The sequence below is a fragment of the Aegilops tauschii genome, chromosome 2, assembly GCF_002575655.3.
Source record: "Aegilops tauschii subsp. strangulata cultivar AL8/78 chromosome 2, Aet v6.0, whole genome shotgun sequence".
In the NCBI taxonomy this organism is placed as follows: domain Eukaryota; kingdom Viridiplantae; phylum Streptophyta; class Magnoliopsida; order Poales; family Poaceae; genus Aegilops; species Aegilops tauschii.
The window spans coordinates 100,910,945-100,926,978 of record NC_053036.3 but is presented as its reverse complement, the minus strand read 5'-3'; the positions used below and the strand labels follow the sequence as shown (position 1 = coordinate 100,926,978).

Sequence of the window (16,034 nt, the reverse complement as noted above, 5' to 3'; positions counted from 1 at the left end):
CCAATAGTTAAACTACGTTAGCTATGTTCTTCAGGAAGAAAAAGATCAAAATGGTTCAGAGAAAAAAGATGCAATAAAAAGAAGAAATTTGATCAACTTGATTATCAAAGTCGTATTGACTTTTATACATCACTAAAACAACAATTTGAACTATAAGTGATAAACCAATAACCTTGGTGCATCAGAATATGACTTGTTAGACTAATATTTCTAGGGCTAGCATTTGATTTCGAACACATATAATCTCTAGTAATTTCTTCTCTTCTTCCACAATTTGTGCTTGTTCCTTGGCCAGGTAACCACCGAAGAATATGGCAAGCCAACAATACAGAAACTTTGTATACAAAAAATCTTAATTTCCAACCATGTGGACGGAACAAATCTATTCAACCCTGAACTCATGTGTGTAGACTTTCTTATGGATTCAGTTGTTCATGCAGTAGCATGCCACGGAGAAATTTAGTTGTTTCCCATACACATGTCCTCTCTTGTGCAGCGCCATACATCACCTACAATCTGAATTCCGCGGGGCAACAATCAGAGAGAACCGACCTACTTGTGCAGTTGCTGGAGAACCATCATGAAGAAGTTGCCCACCAAGAGTCCCTTGTACCAAGAAAAACTGAGTATGATTGAATTAAAACAGAGTTACGATCTGAAATAAGATGAGGGAAGGTTAGTGTTTAGATGGTGGAGCACCTCCGATGGACGAGGAAGGCGATGACTGCGACACTGAGATGTGGAGGGAGGGGGCAGTGCGCGCTGTCACCGCGTAGATCCACCGTCGCCGGCTAAGGGAAGATGGGGCGTCATTCGCCACCGCTGCCGCAAGATCCCAGCTTATGTGTGTGGAGATGTGTCCCAAAGGCCAGCGGCCCATGCCGCACGCTCACCCTTCCCAACAGCACCCGGAACCCTGGTGTGGGTTCCATCACCGCAACCTTGGCGGAGGCGTCACCGGCAACAGCGGTTTAGGGATGGGTGGCGTCATAGCCCGCAAGCAAGTGCGTCCCGGTGGGTGCGGCTGCTCGAAGTCGGATTGCAGGATGGGCGCCTCCCGTCGAAGAGGGAGGGGCAACGCCTCTTGGCCCAGAGATCTGGGAAGGACGACGCTGCTTGCGGTCCCATCCGGCCGTTGGCAGTTTCCGGAGGGATGGCCCACGAGAACGGGAGGTCGAGGTGGGGAGGCACTACAAGCCCAATTGTCTCTGCGCGGGGGGAGGACTGCGACGAGCATGGGAAGCGGACACGCCGCGGCCGCCGTCGTCATCTGCGTGGGAGAGGGAGGGGCGAGAGCGAGGAGAGAGGTCGTGTTATTTCTCGTCTGAGATGGGCTTCTTGCTCGTGAGGCCGAATTAGCCAGAGGCCCAATCAACCAGCGCACTTCGATTTTTCCACGTGAGTAGCGTCCCTATAGGACAGCCGGCCCACTTGCTGAAAAACGACGGGGACAGCGCCCTGACCGTGATTAGACGGCCAGAATTGGCTCAATCGTGAAAATAAACGGTTGTGGTTGCTGATGGCCTGAGAGGGCTGGGATTAGGTGCAGTTATACTGTCCTAAATATGGGAGGCACATTTTTTGAGCTAAGCATGCTTTGCACTTATCGGAGGGCCGCTATTTATGGCTTATGAATCAGTATGATACTTCTGTAATCCCTGTAAAACTGGTTGCTAATCAACAAAATGCAATCCTATTTGACACGCTATGCGTCAACTATGCCCCGAAACGCACTCGAGCGGATGGTCCGGCCCATTTGTAAAACAGGACAAAGATCCGGTTTTGGGAACCTTCTAGATGAATTCTAAATCTAATTATAAAAAGAATTCCAAATCTCAAAAAATAATAATTCTAGAAGGATTCTGTACCGGGTTTCTTCTTTTTTATGAATTTTCTTTTCCTTTGTGTTGCTTTGATGTAAAAAAACCGAGGTCTCGGGGTCGTGAGAAGACACAGATAACCCTAATCTTCAAATCCTTCCACTCCGGCGACGCCACCAGATCTAGTTCGCAACGTACTCCTCGCTTAGAGTAGAGACTAGGAGGAGTTTGAGGGACGCGGAGGAATTGATCCCGAGCTCATATGCTCCCGCATGAACAGTAAAATCGAAAAAAAATCGAAAAAAATTCAAAAAATTCCAAATTTTTTTTGGGAGAAACATTGACAAAAGTTCTAAGTGCCTGCAAAAATTCGCCGTGAAAATGACATTCCTAGAAGGCATGGCAAAAAAAAACAAAAACAGTACTCTGAAAAAGCTACTTTCAAAAGCATTTTGAAGCACTGAATTTGTTTTTTTTGCCACGCCTTACCGGAATGTTATTTCATGATGAATTTTTGCAGACACTTAGAACTTTTGTCAATGTTCTTTCAAAAAAAATTTGGAATTTTTTGAATTTTTTTCGATTTTACTGTTCATGCGGGAGCACATGAGCTCGGGATCAAAAAGATGACTTTCGGAGTTTGAGTCCTCTTTGTACTGCTTTGACCTAAAAACAGAGGTCTCGGGGTCGCGAGAATAGAGAGATACCCTAATCTGCAATTCCTTCCTATCTCGCGACGCCACCAGATCCCCCAAAATCCCCACCAAAATCGGAAACCCGTCGTGATGGGCGACGCCGCCAATACCTCCCGTCGGCGTCGGCTGGCCTCAATTCTCCTCTCCCGGAAACCGCGTTTCACCGACAGCACGAACGAGACCACGGCCACAGTCGTATCCAGGGATGGCTTCACCATGAAGGTCTCCTTCTGTATGGCCGACCCACCGCAGCTGTCCATCTTCTCCATCCACTGCTGCAGACCCCCTCATCTGCAAGACCGCCCGTATTCCGAGTTCTCAGATTCGCCACACGTCGTCGGCGTCGGCGCGGAGGGCCGTTTCATCCTGTTCCGCGCCGCCTTCAACGGCCACTACGCATCTGAATATTTCCTGTACAAGGCCGGTGAGTCGCCGTTGCTTGACCGTATTCCTTCTCCCGACGAGTATTATGATAACGACCGCGATGACCTGCGCGGGGTCAGGGAGTTCGGTGTCCTGCAGCTCGGCAGCTGCTATCTCGTGGCCGCTCTCTGCCTCGCGCCGTCGTCGGATGACTATCACCTTCAAATCTACTCGTCCGAGAGGAAGTCATGGAGCACTAGGACACTGCCCAATCCATGTCCTGGGGTCGACAGGATTAGACCCGACAAGGTGATCACGCTTGGAGAAGAAGGCTTGCTAGGGTGGGTTGATTTGTCACACGGCCTGCTGATGTGCGACCTGCGTCAAGATCATGCAAGGTTCATCCCGTTGCCCGAGCCGTTGCCTGGGAACAGATACAAACTAAAATGTCACATCCCCCCTCCTCAAGCAAAGAGAAGAAAGAAACTAGAGGGGAATCTCACCCAAATCTCTGGTGGTTTCGGGATCTCGCATATGTTGATGGCGTGCTCAAGTTCATTGAGATGGAGAATCTTGCTCCTGAAAGCCAGAGCGACAAGGATGATGTTATCTACGATTCGGACTTGATCATGTCGCTCGAGGGCAAAGCCGTGGATTGGCATTGCAAGCAGCTGTCCTTTGGGGGTGCCTGGAGGGCTGTGACATGGACTCGGACAGTTTCGTCCAACTGTTGGCGCCAGACATGTGCTGCCAATGTCGCTGACATCTTGGTTGTCGACGGATCAGCGCATTCATCTTTGTTGCCCGGGCTAAAGGGCGAAAAGTTGACATTCAGGGACCTCTACTCAGCTTTCCCCATCCTGAGCCCGGATGGTGACGATATTCTTTATCTCAAATCTGTGCTGGAACCCAGCATTCAGGATGGATGGGTCGCCGATGTTGACTTGGGAAACAAGGCAGTGAAAGCAATTGGAAAGTATTATCTTCCGGATGATTTTTATTACGAACTTCGCTATGACCCTCAACATCCTTTCTTTGCCTGTACATTGTCCCGCCATCTGGATATGACTCGAGGTAACTGTTAGCTGCTCTTATTGTTCGCCATGCCTATGCAATGCTTACAGTCCTTATCTACTTAGTTATTATGTTCTTCTTGTGACTGCCTTGGCAAATTAACCTGGGGGCTGTTTGGAGCCACTTGATGGCTGCCTGATGCCTGCATATTGCTTTGTGTGTTTTCTGCATATTTGCCGGTTCCCTAAGAAACCTAGGATTGTAAGTATGGTGTTGCTTATGAATTTAGCGGTTTGTGTAGGCACTGAAGTCTCAGCGTGTCGCAAGATCCCAGAGGAGGCTAGCAGCTCTGCAAATCATCCAAGCAACTCCTCAGTAAGTATTTGGCATCACTTTTTATTTCAAAGAAAGAATTTCCGCCAAGTAACTTACCATATCTTCTGTGCATAGATCTGTGTGGGTGAGCTCAATTCCTGCGAGCCAAGGTGCAAAATCCAAAGGCAAGCTTCTTATTCTCTTCGGAACCTCTCTTCTGCTAAGGCCTGGGCACCTATGATCCGACTTAGATCAATTCATTCTATAATTTGATGGCTATTCGCCAATTAGTTTTACCTGATCTCTTGCCTAATTGACTTTCTGTTCATCAGGCCATTGGAATGGGCTCAGAAAAACAAGCGTGCACGAAATGTTGTTGGGAGTATTATGCAGAATGATTATATTTCTCAGGTCCATCCTATTGAAAACAATCTGCGGAAGGTTCCGCAACGGCAGTCTAATTTGCGTTCTGTTTATTATCTGTGGCTCATCCGATTTCTCTCTCTCACTTTCTCTTTTATTGGCGATGTGAGCAGCAGCTTGACGAGAAGGTGCTGGAGCTAGAGCGGGAGATAGAGCATGAGCTAGAGCGGAAGAAAGAGCAGAAGGTATATTTGGCCGAGATCCGTGTGAACTTGCTTTTGTGAATTTTGTCCTTGTGTTGTTGTTCGCTTTGCCATGCATCGATAGTTGGCAATCCCATATGCCCTGTTTCCAATCCATTTTTCCTTAATCGTTCAGCAAGATTAATTAGAATGCACCATTTACAGACACAACAGCAGTGCTTCAAAAAGTGGGATGTGCCATGCTATCCCCCTGGGCAGTCATTGTGGCCCCAAAACAATCTGGTATGTCGTATTCCATATACCCTGTTTCACAGTTGTCTATTTTCTTATCATCATCAAGAAAGATTAATTAGAATGTACCATTCCAGCCAGCGCGGCAATACTTCAACAAGCCAGATGGACCATGTGGCCCTGGTTATGCAATGTTTGCCCCTGTACATGGTCGTCACAACAACCGGCCACTGTGGCAGCAGCCACCACCATTAAAACGGCTTTTCACTTATAGCAGTGAGTTTGGACCTCATGAGGTAAAAACATTGGTGAAGCTTATGATATTCTGCTATCTCCTCTATTGACCTGTAGCTCTGTAGCCCTGGAACGGACCATCTTCACGTGTTAAAAATTACTCGCGAGATGCGTATTCTTGGTAGTAACTCCTTCACATGTGCTGTTACGGTTGATGGACCAAAGTTGACATGTTCTGTGCAATTTTGTATTATGTGTTTTGAAAGTAAAAGAGGAAAATAAACTATGGGCACCAAGATTAAAAATATGTAATCAGTAAGCCTAAAAGCAAGTAAACTGTTATATTCATTTTTGAGTTCATTGGAATATAATAAGCAACAAAGATGAAATTATCTATTTCTGCTATGCTGTGATGTGCTACTTTTTGATGTGTGGCCTAGGTGGCTGTTTTTCCATCATCTGTTGCCTGTGATTTCAGGTACCCCAGCCATCCTTCAACAATAGCAGCGGAGCCAGCTACCATTGGTATCCACAGCAACTTACTGCCCCCAACTCATTTGCCTATGGCGCACACACAGGCTAGGGCAACTACCAACACCAATGGGAGCAGCTTCCCATTACTCTGGAGCCGTTTATTGCATCTTGGCAGCATCCACCTCCTTCGTCATCCAACACCTAGTGAGGTAAAAGCAGTACTGAAAACCTCTGTATGTAGACCATAGTGGAATCTTTAAAAAGACTTATATTTAGGAATGGAGTCAGTATTCGGTTATGGCACTGCATGCTTATATCTGCTCATCCTGGTGTGTGGGTTCGCTGGGGCTAAATTGCGTGTTTTGACCATTTGCGAAAGTATAGCCGGAGCTTACCCTAGTCTGAAACCTTTTCGAGACCTGACCCTTTTTCTACCGCCAGAGTCGACGACGGTAGGGGCACACCGCGCTGACGTGGATAAGTTGGCTACCACTAGGGGCCTCGGTGGTAGGCTCGTATACCCTACCGCCATAGACCCCGGCGGTAGGAAAAGGGTCAGTTCCCGATTTTTTTTCAAACCAGGGTCAGATCCGGCTAAACTTTTGCAAAAGGTTCAAAACACCAAATTTGCCCTTCGCTGGATGGGCTGTGTAGCAGCCACAGCAGGGGCACGATGGGGTACTGGTGTGGTAAATTTTGGTAGAGTTAATTAACATGTGTTAATTATGGGGAAATTTCCCCGTCTTAACCGTCGGGCAGTTAGACGCATCCTCTGGTTGCGTCCCCCCAACTTGTATATAAGGGCATCTACAACGCTGGGCGCTAGCGTAGGCGCCAGGATCGAATTCCCGGTCGATGGGGCAGTTGGGCCTTCCAATCCTGGCGCTATATACGGCATCGATGCCAGAAAAGGAACCGAGCGCTCGAGCTATTTTCTCGTACGAGATGGAAGGCTGCGTGTAGCGGCCGGTTCCCTTAGCGCCCCCATAATTAGCGCTCAGCGTGTAACAAACAGCGCTTAGATGGGCTTTTAATTTTCCAAGATTTATTTTATTTCCCTTAGCGCCCATATAGGCGTCTTGCATTGAAGATGCCCTAAGCATCACTCTCAATGAAAGAGCTGTCAACATGGTCCAACTACTAGTGCTATGCATTTAACCCATTTTCTGTTGAGTTTCAAAACTCCAGAAATGTGTGTATGTTGATACTTGACATGTTCAATGTGTTTACCACATCAAATTCTCAAGAACATGTTTTTGCGGTCGAATTAATTTTTCTCGTATATCAAACTTGCAATTTTTTGAGTTATATTTCCCTCATTGTATTTGGAATCACAAGGTAATGAGTTGGATCTAGTGCTCATTTGCAGACTATCAACTATTACTGCAAGGTCTGCGTTGTGTCAATCTCGACAAGCGATTACCTCCGGTGTGTATTTCTTTATTTTTAAATTGCTAACATACACACGGTAATAGAAACATGCGCATCTACTCACATTGTTAGATTATGCAGCCTATTACTGTGAGATCTTTGTGATCTGCAATGTGTTATGTTCGCACAATTGAGGTTGAGAATTTTTCAAGTTATTCACTTGAGTATCAAATATTTGCAGTTCTATTACAACATTAACCATGATAGTTTTTAATTTAGTGACCGTAAATTAATTATCTCTGGTAATCGATGGCTACAAAATTTGAGGCATAAGCTCTTAATGGCCACCACCGCCCCACCTGGGCCATGGAGATCATGATCACTCTTGTGTCTCATGATATAATGTGTGCAATCCAAGACCCATGGATTCACCTCTAGTCGGAGGCACACCGCTAACAGAAAAAATATGTTGGCTTATACACCGTAAGGTATTATATCAATCCAGATCTCAGCATTTGGCTCTTATGTATCAGCAATCTGTGAGACACAAAGGACCTTAAGGGCAAAGGTTTGAAGCCCACTTCAACCATCAACCCGACTCAACTAACATGGTTGAAGACTTTGTCTAGTCTCTCAATCTCCTGAGTGGTCAATATAATTTATGTTCAGTTCTGTTCTAATAAGAACATAATTATTGTTGTCATGGTATATTGTATATCACAATATATTGTATTAGCACTTTGGTACATGACATTTGTATGTATTCTACAACGATTTTTATATTGAGAATCTTCAAGTCTATATATGGATTTCTACGGGGGTTAATCTGGTGAAAGATGATATGTGCCTTGTGGACATATGCATCACGAACTCTATGTTGAGGGAAGTGAAATGCTTCCATTCTCTTTGAGAGAAAAGGACATATTTTAAAATCGCTAGACGCGATGATGTAATTGTTGTCTTAACTGGAGTCATATTTACTATCTCTATGGGTACTCGAGTAGAATCAAGGATGCTTATCATGTCGGGGTCAACTCGTACCCTAAACTATAGGGAGGCGGATTTGTCAAGTCCTGGTGTAGATGCTCTAATATGCACATTTGATTGCGTGTCCGTGTAGTGTGTTTCATGCAAGGACACACCTATCACAGCGAAGAGCCCAGTCACCCTTTGGAGAAAGGGACAATATCATTCCATTTTATTTATTATTTTTCATAAACTAGACACGATACACGTTTCTTTTTATTCCACCCATGATTATAAACACGTCACATCACCAAGACGCACGATTTTAGCCATAGAGACCGAAATAAGAGTCTCAAAGACCAAACCGCTAAGACATGCAAAGACAATCACGAGCAGTGCACACTCCAAAGAAATGAAAGCGCCCATACCAGATCAAATGGAATCTATATTTTGGCAGCGGGAAGAGGAGGGATACTCTGCTCGTTCTTGAAGAAATCATCGGGATCCACCATGGCCTTCACAGCTGCCAACCTCTTAAAATTTCCTTTGAAATACTTCTCTCCCCAGACTCTAGCCTTCTCATAGCTCGTCACGTTGCCGTCCAACTCATTCGTCCCGAGGTCAAGGTCCCTGTAGTTGACATACACAGCCCTTGGGTTCTTGGACACGTAAGGCTCCATCTCCTTGTACAGTCCCCTGACCCAGCTCATTCGCTTCTCCGCTGCTGCCGTCCCGTTCTCGTACCAGAACGAGTAGTACTGGAGCTGGTAAAGGTTCCCCTGCCGGTGCGGGAACGGCGTTTTCGATGGCGAGATGCTGCTCATCAAGCCGCCGTAAGGGTCCAGCATGAGCAGCGCGGCCTCGGGCTTCTCGAGCCACGCCGTCCATATGCTCTCCCACACGTCCCTTGGAATGGGCTCTTGCACGTGGTCGGACTTGGCCTTGAGATAGTAGCGCGGATTGCTGCTCCTGTTGAGGAGCTGCTCCGTTGGTATGGACGTCGTGGAGAAGCCGAAGAAGACCGTGGACTGGACCCAGCTAACCTCCTGGCAATTTTGCTTCGTCATTCCAAGCTCAGGGAAGCGATCTTGCATGAGCCCGTGGAGGCAGCCGCACCGGCCAAGAAACAAAGCCTGGAAAGTAGCCCGCTGGTTCAGCACGAGCACGCGGAGGTAGAGGTTTTGAGGTAAAACCGGCGCGATCTCTTGCCATTTGGTAATCAATTCGATGGCAGATTGGTTCCTTGACCGGATGATGCTGAACACCGTGACGGTCTCCGGCACGGGGACTAGCCGCACCTTCCACGACAGCACGACGCCGAAGCTCTCGCCGCCTCCGCCACAGATAGCCCAGAAGAGGTCCTCCCCCATGGTGCTCCTGTTCATCAGCCTTCCGTCGGCGTCCACGACAACGGCGTCGAGGACGTTGTCGGCGGAGAGACCGTACTTGCGTGCCAGCGAGCCGAACCCGCCGCCGCTGAGGTGGCCACCGATGCCCATGGTGGGGCAGGAGCCCGCGGGGAACCCGAGCGAGCGGCTGGCGGCGCCGACGGCGTAGTAGAGCTCGCCGACGGTGGCGCCGGACTCGACCCATGCCTCAGCACGCGCCTGGTCGACGTGGATCGCCCGGAGAGCGGCGAGGTCCAGCACCGCGAAGGCCTGGTTGTGGAGGTGGACGGAGGCGTAGGAGAGGCCCTCGTAGTCGTGGCCGCCACTGCGCACGCGAACGCGGACGCCGTGGCGGCGGCCGCAGCGCACGGTGGTCTGCACGTGGGCGTGCTCGGTGGCCGCGATGATCCCTATAGGCTTCGAGGTGTCCGGCAGGATGTAGCGGAGGTTCCAGGCGGTGGAAAGCAGGAGGGCAGAGTAGGACGGGGTTGCCGGGGTCTGGATGAGGCGAGACGGGATGTCCGCGGAGAGGCAGCCAAGGAATTCATCGATTGCACTGGAAGCTAAAGAGGGTGTGCTTTGAGCCGAGAGGATGCAGAGGGTTAGGACAAGGTGTAAAATTGTCGTCCTCGGTGTCCTTGCCATGATTGATGCAGGAGTGGCAACTATGGCTGTGAGCGAGAGATGCGTGCTATATATATAGAAGGCGGCAACTGTATATATAGTTTAAGCATCATCTGTCATAGTTGAAGAAATGGTTACACAACTGGTCAATAAGTTCCGTACACGAAAAAGGGAAACGGTGGAGGTAGAGACCAATTCCGCAAAGTTATTAGAATATAATAGTATGAAGAGTTTAATATATGTTTTGTGTCTAAGCTTACCTATACTAATCCACTTCACCCCCATTGGCTCCATATCCCCTGTGCATGCTATTGCCTACGCCTACCTTCGGTGAACCATTTTTGGAAAACAGGCTGGGCTGTTTTAGTTTCCTCGTTTGGTAGAGCCCCTGCAAAAGATGACGCCCCTTTGTAATTTTATCTTTTTTGTACAGTCATATGTTATTTGACCATCAAACTTTACAAGCGCCCCATAACATTTGTTCATGATCATGCCCATAAAGTTTTAAGTTTTTAAAAAATGTTTGCTATGTTTTCTTACGTTGGTGCACCGAGCTGAGGTTCAGCCGGTACTTCCTCCTTGTACAATCCCACGGTAGGAGCTAACCTCATCTCAACTTCTTTCGCTAGCCATTTTAGGCAAAGATCTCTGGCTCCAACCGATAAATCCTTTAAAAGTCCATCCAGACTCATCCTTGAAGGGTTTGGAATTCTACACGGCGTATGCATAATGCATGAAGATGTTGATGCCTTCCTAGACTTTCACGATTTCGAGGTCCACGACTTTGATCTTTTGATCGGGCATCCCCAGAAAAGCTCCGCATAGATGCTCCGACACTCGATGACCTCAACTTAAAACTCGGTGGGAAAACTTTTTCCGTCCCCATCTCTAGATCTAGAAACTCTTTGATGGATATTTTTTTCCGTCCATGAGCCGATCGAGGAGGTGATGTCTATTTTACCATTTGATGCCCAAAATTTTATGTGGGGCGGCCGCTTGACCCGCTCTCCTCACTTCGTCTCTTGCCTGCCGTTGCCCACATCTCCCGCTCCTGAGCTAGTGTCTAGGGCCACAATGGTTGTTTGCTCTTCGTTGGAAGCTGTATATATATATTACTTCTTACTATAAAGATAATAATATAGAATATTAACATATGAATGTTACTAGTCCAAGTTACTTCTTCAAACACACAGGCATCGTTCTTAAATTACATGCGGTCGTATCAAAAGAAGAATTAATTAATCTATCTGTCAGGAGATGGAGTCTCAATTGTCAACCAAGCGTCGGTACATATCTTCAGACCCTTCAAGGGCTGACCAGTTCTCATCAATTATTAATTACCCGTTACGATACGAAGGGATTTGCATGATATCTTGATTGATTCTTGGCTAGCTTGCGGTACGTGTACGTCTTAGCTTTAGACGTACGCACGTCAACGGCTCTAATCGGATCGATCTCGACGAAAAAACTGGATCGCGTCAACTTTGACGAACTAAGAAACAGATCAGGAAGACTTTCGTGATAGCTGCAGGTGCGTGTCGCTCGTGGGCTTTTCTATTTCTTTTGATCTCTTGGTACAAGGGGCAGGGGACAAGTGTATATATATATATATATATATGGGTAGGATAGCCTAGTAGCCAACCGACCTGTACTAATAGCTAACGGACCTGTACTAATACTAATCCTACTTGTGATATTATATATGTTGTACTCCCTCGGTCTCAGATAATAAGTGTCTCAATTTTGTACTAATTTTAACACAAAGTTGTACTAATAAGGTTGAGACACTTATTTTAGAATAGAGGGAGTACTCACTAGTAGAGGATCGACATTTAGTCCCGGTTTGTAAGGGCCTTTAGTCTCGGGTCAGCAATTGGAACTTATAAGTAGGGACTAGAGGCCCCCACCCTTTAGTCCCGGTTGGCCACGACCCGGGACTAAATCCCTTCCATGCGGCCGGCAGCGCGCGCCGGGGGCTGGGGACCTTTAGTCCCGGTTGATGACACCAACTGGGACTAAAGGTTTAGAGGTTTATTGTTTATTTTTTTTCTTTTCATTTTGTATTTCCATTTTTTTTCATTTCAAATATATTTTATGCTACTACATACTGTACACGTTATGCATATATAATAAAATTTCTCGTAGAACCAATCATATATCATAGAATTTCTTGTACGACCATGCATACACACACACACACACATATATATATACACAATTTGGTATATACAATTTCTCCTATAATTTGCAGATCATTACATGCAGACATTAGGTGAAATGGTATTCTCTTTCGGGAGCTATGACCTGGTCAAGCAAAAATCTCGTCATTTCCTCTTGAAGTGCTCGTATGCGGTCCATTGGTAGGAGCTGATCCCGCATCTGTTGCATCTTTATTAAAGAAGGAGATCAATATTAATATATTAGTTGTGTGTATATATATTAGATCATGATAAAAAGAATTGTGAATTATGTTTACGTACCCAATGATTTCTTGCATCTTTGCTCCTTTCGGTCATCATGTGAATGTTCTCGCAAATGTAGTATGCACACAAATTATTTCCTGATACCTGCCTCATGCACTTTACTAGAATAGAATCCAATCAGATAATAATCAAGCATGACAATTGTATTGAAACTAGAATTAAAAAGATGCGCGGACGTAGCTAGTACTACTTAATTACCCTGGGTCGCCACCATTTCAGCGTTGGTTTCCATGGGCCGACAACCTCTTTGATGAATTTTTTCCAAACCCTGCCCAACAAAGAAAATGAATAAAGGAGTTATTAATTAATTGATATCAGGAAATGAACTAAAGAGGCCGACATAGTGTGATAATGATTGAAATTACCTGTTGAGCATCGACTTCAGGCTGTTGTATCATTTAGATTTTTTAAGAAGTGAGTCCAGTACTTGAACTTTTCCCTCGTCAATTTCAATGATTAACAGGTGAAGGAAATATGCCCTAGAGGCAATAATAAAGTTGTTATTTATTTCCTTATATTATGATAAATGTTTATTATTCATGCTAAAATTGTATTAACTAGAAACTTAGTACATGTGTGAATACATAGACAAACAGAGTGTCCTAGTATGCCTCTACTAGACTAGCTCATTAATCAAATGTGGTTAAGTTTCCTAGCCATAGACATGTGTTGTCATTTGATGAACGGGATCACATCATTAGAGAATGATGTGATGGACAAGACCCATCCGTTAGCTTAGCACTATTATCGTTTAGTTTATTGCTATTGCTTTGTTCATGACTTATACATGTTCCTATGACTATGAGATTATGCAACTCCCGAATACCAGAGGAACACTTAGTGTGCTATCAAAAGTCACAACGTAACTGGGTGATTATAAAGATACTCTACAGGTGTCTCCGAAGGTGTTTGTTGGGTTGGCATAGATCGAGATTAGGATTTGTCACTCCGTGTATCGGAGAGGTATCTCTGGGCCTTCTCGGTAATGATCATCACTATAAGCCTTGCAAGCAATGTGACTAATGAGTTAGTTACGGGATGATGCATTACAGAACGAGTAAAGAGACTTGTCGGTAACGAGATTGAACTAGGTATGTTGATACCGACGATCGAATCTCGGGCAAGTAACATATCGATGACAAAGGGAACAACGTATGTTGTTATGCGGTTTGACCGATAAAGATCTTCGTAGAATATGTAGGAGCCAATATGAGCATCCAGGTTCCGCTATTGGTTATTGACCGGAGATGTGTCTCGGTCATGTCTACATAGTTCTCGAACCCATAGGGTCCGCACGCTTAACGTTTGATTACGATTTGTATTATGAGTTTATGTGATTTGATGACCGAAGTTTGTTCGAAGTCCCGGATGAGATCACGGACATGACGAGGAGTCTCGAAATGGCCGAGATGTAAAGATCGATATATTGGAAGGATATATTCGGACATCGGAAAGGTTCCGAGTGATTCGGGTATTTTTCGAAGTACCGGAGAGTTACGGGAATTCGCCGGGGGAAGTAGTGGGCCTTAATAGGCCATACAGGAAAGGAGAAAAGGGCCTCAAGGGGTGGCCGCCCCCCCACGGGCTGGTCCGAATTGGACTAGGAAGGGGCGGCGCCCCCCTCCTTCCTTCTCCCCTCTTCCTCCTTCTCTCCTTCTCCTACTAGGAATAGGAAAGAGGAGGGGAATCCTACTTGGACTGGGGAGTCCTAGTAGGATTCCCCACACCTGGCGCGCCCCCCTTGGGCCGGCCACCTCTTCCCTCCCCTCCTTTATATACGTGGCCAGGGGACACCCCAATAGCACTCCAAGATTTTTCTTAGCCATGTGTGGTGTCCCTCTCCATAGTTACATACCTCGGTCATATCGTCGTAGTACTTAGGCAAAGCCCTGCGCCGGTAACTTCATCATCATCGTCACCACGCCATCGTGCTGACGGAACTCTCCCTCAGCCTCAACTGGATCAAGAGTTCGAGGGACGTCACCGAGCTGAACATGTGCAGATCGCAGAGGTGTTGTACGTTTGGTACTTGGATCTTCGTCATCACCGTCACCACGCCGTCGTGCTGACGGAACTCTCCCTCGGCCTCAACTGGATCAAGAGTTCGACGGACGTCACCGAGCTGAACGTGTGCAGATCGCGGAGGTGCCGTACGTTCGATACTTGGATCGGTTGGATCGCGAAGTCGATCTACTACATCAACCGCGCTACTAAACGCTTCCGCTTTCGGTCTACAAGGGTACGTAGACAACACTCTCCCCTCTCGTTGCTATGCATCACCTAGATAGATCTTGTGTGTGCGTAGGAATTTTTTTTAAATTACTGCGTTCCCCTACAGTGGCATCTGAGTCAGGTCTATGCGTAGATGTTATATGCACGAGTAGAACACAAAGAGTTGTGGACGATAATAGTCATACTGCTTACCAGCATGTCATACTTTGATTGGGCGGTATTGTTGGATGAAGCGGCTCAGACCGACATTACGCGTACGCTTACACGAGACTGGTTCTACAGACGTGCTTCGCACACAGGTGGCTAGTGGGTGTCTGTTTCTCCAACTTTAGTTGAATCAAGTGTGACTACGTCCGGTCCTTGTTGAAGGTTAAAACAGCAAACTTGACGAAAAATCGTTGTGGTTTTGATGTGTAGGTAAGAACGGTTCTTGCTAAGCCCGTAGCAGCCACGTAAAACTTGCAACAACAAAGTAGAGGACGTCTAACTTGTTTTTGCAGGGCATGTTGTGATGTGATATGGTCAAGACGTGATTATATAAATTGTTGTATAAGATGATCATGTTTTGTAACACAGTTATCGACAACTGGCAGGAGCCATATGGTTGTCGCTTTATTGTATGAAATGCAATCGCCATGTAATTGCTTTACTTTATCACTAAGCGGTAGCGATAGTTGTAGAAGCAATAGTTGGCGAGACGACAACGATGCTTCGATGGAGATCAAGGTGTCAAGCCGGTGACAATGGTGATCATGCGGTGCTTTGGAGATGGAGATCAAATGCACAAGATGATGATGGCCATATCATATCACTTATATTGATTGCATGTGATGTTTATCCTTTATGCATCTTATTTTGCTTAGTTCGGCGGTAGCATTATAAGATGATCTCTCACTAAATTTCAAGGTATAAGTGTTCTCCCTGAGTATGCACCATTGTGACAGTTCGTCGTGCCGAGACACCACGTGATGATCGGGTGTGATAAGCTCTACGTTCACATACAACGGGTGCAAGCCAGTTTTGCGCATGCAGAATACTCGGGTTAAACTTTACGAGCCTAGTATATGCAGATATGGCCTCGGAACACTGAGACCGAAAGGTCGAGCGTGAATCATATAGTAGATATGATCAACATAGTGATGTTCACCATTGAAAACTACTCCATCTCACGTGATGATCGGACATGGTTTAGTTGATATGGATCACGTGATCATTTAGATGATTAGAGGGATGTCTATCTAAGTGGGAGTTCTTAAGT

General features: G+C 46.2%; 2 protein-coding genes and 1 long non-coding RNA gene across 4 annotated transcripts; 2 read left to right on the top strand and 1 right to left on the bottom strand.

Annotated features, from left to right (window-relative positions):
• Window positions 1-2,488: 2,488 nt before the first annotated feature.
• On the top strand, window positions 2,489-4,398 carry LOC120973586 (uncharacterized). Its single transcript, XR_012203743.1, has 3 exons — window positions 2,489-3,952; window positions 4,194-4,267; window positions 4,343-4,398. It is a non-coding gene; the product is annotated as an uncharacterized lncRNA (long non-coding RNA).
• Window positions 4,399-4,543: 145 nt separating this feature from the next.
• On the top strand, window positions 4,544-7,884 carry LOC120974999 (uncharacterized). 2 transcript variants are annotated; one of them, XR_006669559.1, is made up of 6 exons: window positions 4,544-4,618; window positions 4,744-4,815; window positions 4,978-5,055; window positions 5,142-5,300; window positions 5,717-5,921; window positions 7,082-7,884. XR_006669559.1 is itself a non-coding variant. In XM_045232694.1 (5 exons), the coding sequence occupies exons 1-5, from the start codon at window positions 4,595-4,597 to the stop codon at window positions 5,819-5,821; spliced, it is 438 nt and encodes a 145-aa protein (XP_045088629.1). In that variant the 5' UTR covers window positions 4,544-4,594; the 3' UTR covers window positions 5,822-7,884. The 2 variants fall into 2 exon arrangements, 1 of the variants encoding a protein (XP_045088629.1); XM_045232694.1 differs by having other exon boundaries at window positions 5,717-7,884.
• A 376-nt stretch (window positions 7,885-8,260) lies between these two features.
• Window positions 8,261-10,122, bottom strand: LOC109737507 (berberine bridge enzyme-like Cyn d 4). The gene has a single exon (XM_020296639.4). The coding sequence runs from the start codon at window positions 10,080-10,082 to the stop codon at window positions 8,493-8,495; it is 1,590 nt and encodes a 529-aa protein (XP_020152228.1). The 5' UTR covers window positions 10,083-10,122; the 3' UTR covers window positions 8,261-8,492.
• Between the last annotated feature and the right edge of the window lie 5,912 nt (window positions 10,123-16,034).